This window comes from Cotesia glomerata, linkage group LG7 (assembly GCF_020080835.1).
Source record: "Cotesia glomerata isolate CgM1 linkage group LG7, MPM_Cglom_v2.3, whole genome shotgun sequence".
Classification (NCBI taxonomy): domain Eukaryota; kingdom Metazoa; phylum Arthropoda; class Insecta; order Hymenoptera; family Braconidae; genus Cotesia; species Cotesia glomerata.
Genome location: NC_058164.1, coordinates 13,364,997 through 13,369,212, shown reverse-complemented (window position 1 = coordinate 13,369,212; position 4,216 = coordinate 13,364,997). Strand labels below are relative to the sequence as shown.

The window sequence follows — 4,216 nt, the reverse complement described above, 5'->3', positions numbered from 1 at the left end:
TGATAAAGTATTCAAGACTTTATCACTTTTTTTTGCTAAGGTACACACATCCAAAGCCGGTATTTTCTTCTTAATAATATAATCTTTGAAAGTAAAATTTAAATGTTTAATTATACGATTGTAAGATTGTTTATCACTGGTGTGTTTATTATCGAAGTCTTTAAAAGGTTTTTATTTGTTGTTCTGATTGTTAATATAGGCTTTAATAACTACAGGCGTTCGGTTTTTCAGAATACCATGTTGACTTTGTATATTACGAATCGTTGCAAGAGGCGGCAATGTTTTAGATTTTTTATTTCTTCATTAGTCCATGGTACTCTGGAAACCACTGGAGATTTCTTAGTATCATGATTGTAGCCATAATTTTGATCGCCAAAGCTTGATCTTGGCTGACTAGTCGAATTTTCGTCGTCATCAGACGGCGAAATTTCCATCGAAGCACTGTTAGTTTCTTCAGGTTCATTTTCTGTTTCAGGGAGGCTTTCAAAAGTTCTGTTATTTTTATCAAGAGATGAATCCTGGTTATTCAAGCTCGCATCATTTTCTAAAGCACCACTAGTAACAGTAGAACTGGGCTTTTGAGCTCTTTCTAACACTTTAGAGATTCCGAGGATGTCTTTTTTGAGTACGGGTTGTTGATAAATATCTTTATGAATATTAATGTTGTGTCCCATGAACTTTGCAAAATGAGCTGTTTTAGCATCATCTAATCCAAGCTGTGCACATTTTGTCGCTGCGTGTTTCCGAAGAGGAGTTCCTCGTAATAAGGCTGGTTTAGCTGCTCCACATTCTTTTGAAAACATATTCAATAACTTCGTAGCCACTAAAAATGACTGATCGGAGCGTCCTTTAATTCCAAAAACATATGGATTCTCTGGACTTACCCCTGCTTGTTCACGGTACTTGACGATCAGTTTAATGGCACTATACCAATGCTTTTTCAATACAATCGGCACATTTGAGTTGAGTTTTCCCCGAATTACTACTCTCATGTACTCATTAGCTGAATTTTTTTCTTCGGCCGTCAAAGTATCATAATCCTCGTCATCTGGTTTTATCGCTGTTATACTTTTCATATCTGTTATCTCCAATCGTTCTGACTCTCCAGCCCGCCTTCTGTTGAATACCTGCATTCTTGACAAAATTGCCTCTGATAGCTTACGCCAAGCTAAATGCGAAAATCCTTTTTTCAATTCATTGTAATGTTCGTCAATCACTTTACCTAAATACTCAGAAATTTTAAGTATATCATTCGAAATCGGTAATTCAACAACTCTTTGGCGTTGTCGAGCTACAAGTGTCTCCATAGCAGTTTTATTTATTACATTACCAAACCCAGTATTACACAATGTCAAAAAATTATCCACGTTGGATTTTTTTTCTGCTTCCTTTGACATAATATACTCTCCCTTGAGTAATTCTCCAATTACTTTAATATGCTTCGTTAATTCAGTAGCATTGCCAGCCGTTTTATAATGACCAGTGCGTCTGTTAATTCCAGCAAACTCATCAATTGATTTAATAATAAAATGATAGTACACAGGATTATAAATAGCTGCAAAATCAGTAATTTTAGGATCTTTTCTCTGTAGGAATAATAAAAATCGACCACATAACCGCAAGTTAGCTCGAATTAGTTTATGCCTATACTCTTTGCGGTGTCTAAGACACAATTCGTTGCCACAAATGATAATAGCGAGATCATATCGGATGCTCCGAACTACATCATCTTCTGACATGCGAGGAATAACTTCTTGTCGTAAAACTTCATCTGCTCGATGATGAATACGACCAACAGCTGCACGTGATTTTGCCATGACACCTCTACTTCCATTTTTTTGCATAGGGCACTGTGCAATGTGATGGCGCAAATTATTTTTGGTATAAACTCCCTTACAATCAGGACATACAGCATAATACGAAGCTGAACAGTTTTTTGCATCAACTGGTCGTCTATCCGGCACAAATTTTTCATCCTTATTTAGATCTTTGTCAACAAAAAGTTCAAAGTTCCCTTTCTTCCTATTTACTGCAATAGCGTTCTTTCTCTCTTGAGAATTTTTACCATAACTAAGAAACTCTTTAACTAAATCTTCTTGGGCATGTTTCATTTCTAAATGTCTTGCTAATTGTGACTGGAGCTTTTTGCAATAGAAACATAAGTTTTTTTTTGATATTTTAGACTTTGAGGAATCAGTTTTTAAATTTTCATCATCGCAAGCTGAATTACCGGGTACATTAAACGGAGACTGTAATTTTTCTGGAGTGTCAAAAGTTACATCAAATACTCCTGATGATACACTTATATTGTTGTTAATATTAATATCTGGTTCTGGGTCTGATGCTTCAGACTCGGTATCACTTTCGGAGTCAGTAGGTTCATACTCAGATTCTTCCTCAGGAATTTCTTGGAAATCATCTGTTGAGAAAAAAACTAATGAGTAATTGAATCACAAAAATTCTAAAATGATTAGTTGAAAGTAAATTTAATATGATCCATGCAATTTAGTTAGATTAAAACACCAATAAACCTAAACTTAAACTTATCATGTAAATCTTATTTCTTAGGAAAAAAAATTTGAGTTTAAACATTAAAAAAGATTCAGTTCAAAGGTTAATAGAAATTGGAGTCAAGAGATTTTAATAGAAGTAACATGCTCAAAATAATTATAGTTCCCCATTCCACCGTAAGTCTTTTGATGATTAAAATAAAAATTTTAAACCATTCATGCATTAAAAAAAATCTAGTCATTTTGACACGACCATCGTGCAAGTTATGAAATAGTGATAGTTTAGTGTATAGAAAGAAATACACACAATACACGTAGTTATTGTAATTAGACCTAGTTTTTCCTATTTTTTACAACTTACAAAATTCTTTTTGATCATCGAGCCTGATTTTTGAGCGCTGATCAGTTCATGTTCATTGAAAAACAAACTTGAATGAAAGAACAAACTTGTCACTCATTTACCTACTTGCTATGGATATAAAACTTTTTTGAGTCATACGTGTCTATTTGTTGTATAAAAAATATTCAGATCTGAATTGATCTTTCGAATCAAACAACTTTTGATTTTTTTATTGGATAATTCATTATTCAACTAGTAAAAAAAAATTAAATGAGTTACTCATATTGTTTCCATACTACAAACCTTTTGCGTTTTCATAATTATTAAATATCAACTGTTTAGGTGGCAATGACGCAGTTTTCATTATTTTATTCTCTCGAACTACTGGTTTTTTGTGTCGATTGGAATCGACCAATTTTATCTTTGGTGATTTTGAGTTCAAATTAATGCATAAATTCTCTAATGTTTTACGGTCATCTGAAAAAAAAATTAATACAATCAATACTTTTCGTTTTAAAATTAAATATCGATTTCATTTGTTGAAAAATCAACAACCTAATATCATTGATAGGTTTTTAATAAATGTACTTACTGTTAAAGCATAAAACAGACACTGGGATATCATCAACAAGATGTTCATTTTTATTACGAGCATCAGATTTTAGTGCTTTAGATTTACACACGTGATGATTACCTTCTCTATCTCGGAATAAAACAAATTGATCCATTGTTCGTTTAAATAAAAAAGATTGATGTTTAATAGAATTGCTTATTGAATACGTGTGTATTACATTTTATAAATATCTGACGCTGTCCAGAGAAAATGGCGGACCAACGCTCTCAAATCCGTCTTACTCGAGTTGTACTACTTAGAATTAAAAATGAACAATTTCTACAATGTATTACAGAGTGTGTCAATTTCTTTTTATTTATTTGAGCAGTCGCGATATTTACCGGTTCAAACAAGATTTTTATACTTGATCGTCGTAATTATAAAAAGTTTTTATAAACTATTATGCTCCAAGCGTATATTTTTAAAGTCAACTGGCAAATATTATTCATTTCACTTTACAAAAATATAATTCAAGTCATGTATATACAGACACGATAGTAGATATTGATTTTTTTTCTGGCTTAGCACCTAAATTATTATATGAATAATAGAAAACTTCCCTAGTAATTAAGGCGATAATCAATAAAAAATATATTCGCATCACAGCCTCTAATTTTTAGTCGATAAATGAGAATTATTTAACAATGGTCGGGTTCGTGATTTTATTTTGTGTAACTTGCATGTAATGAATTTGGAGCACGATAAAATTAAGTAACCGGTAACGAAGGGACCGGGTTATTGACAAGTACTACC

At 32.4% G+C, this 4,216-nt stretch overlaps 1 protein-coding gene across 1 annotated transcript; it reads right to left on the bottom strand.

The window, feature by feature from the left end:
* Positions 1-227: 227 nt before the first annotated feature.
* On the bottom strand, positions 228-1,817 carry LOC123269616. The gene has a single exon (XM_044735449.1). It carries the CDS (start codon positions 1,815-1,817, stop codon positions 228-230), a length of 1,590 nt encoding a protein of 529 aa, XP_044591384.1.
* Positions 1,818-4,216: the final 2,399 nt, after the last annotated feature.

Coding starts and splice junctions, on each gene's coding strand:
- LOC123269616 (XM_044735449.1), bottom strand. CDS start 1,817: ATGGCAAAATCACGTGCAGCTGTTGGTCGTATTCATCATCGAGCAGAT.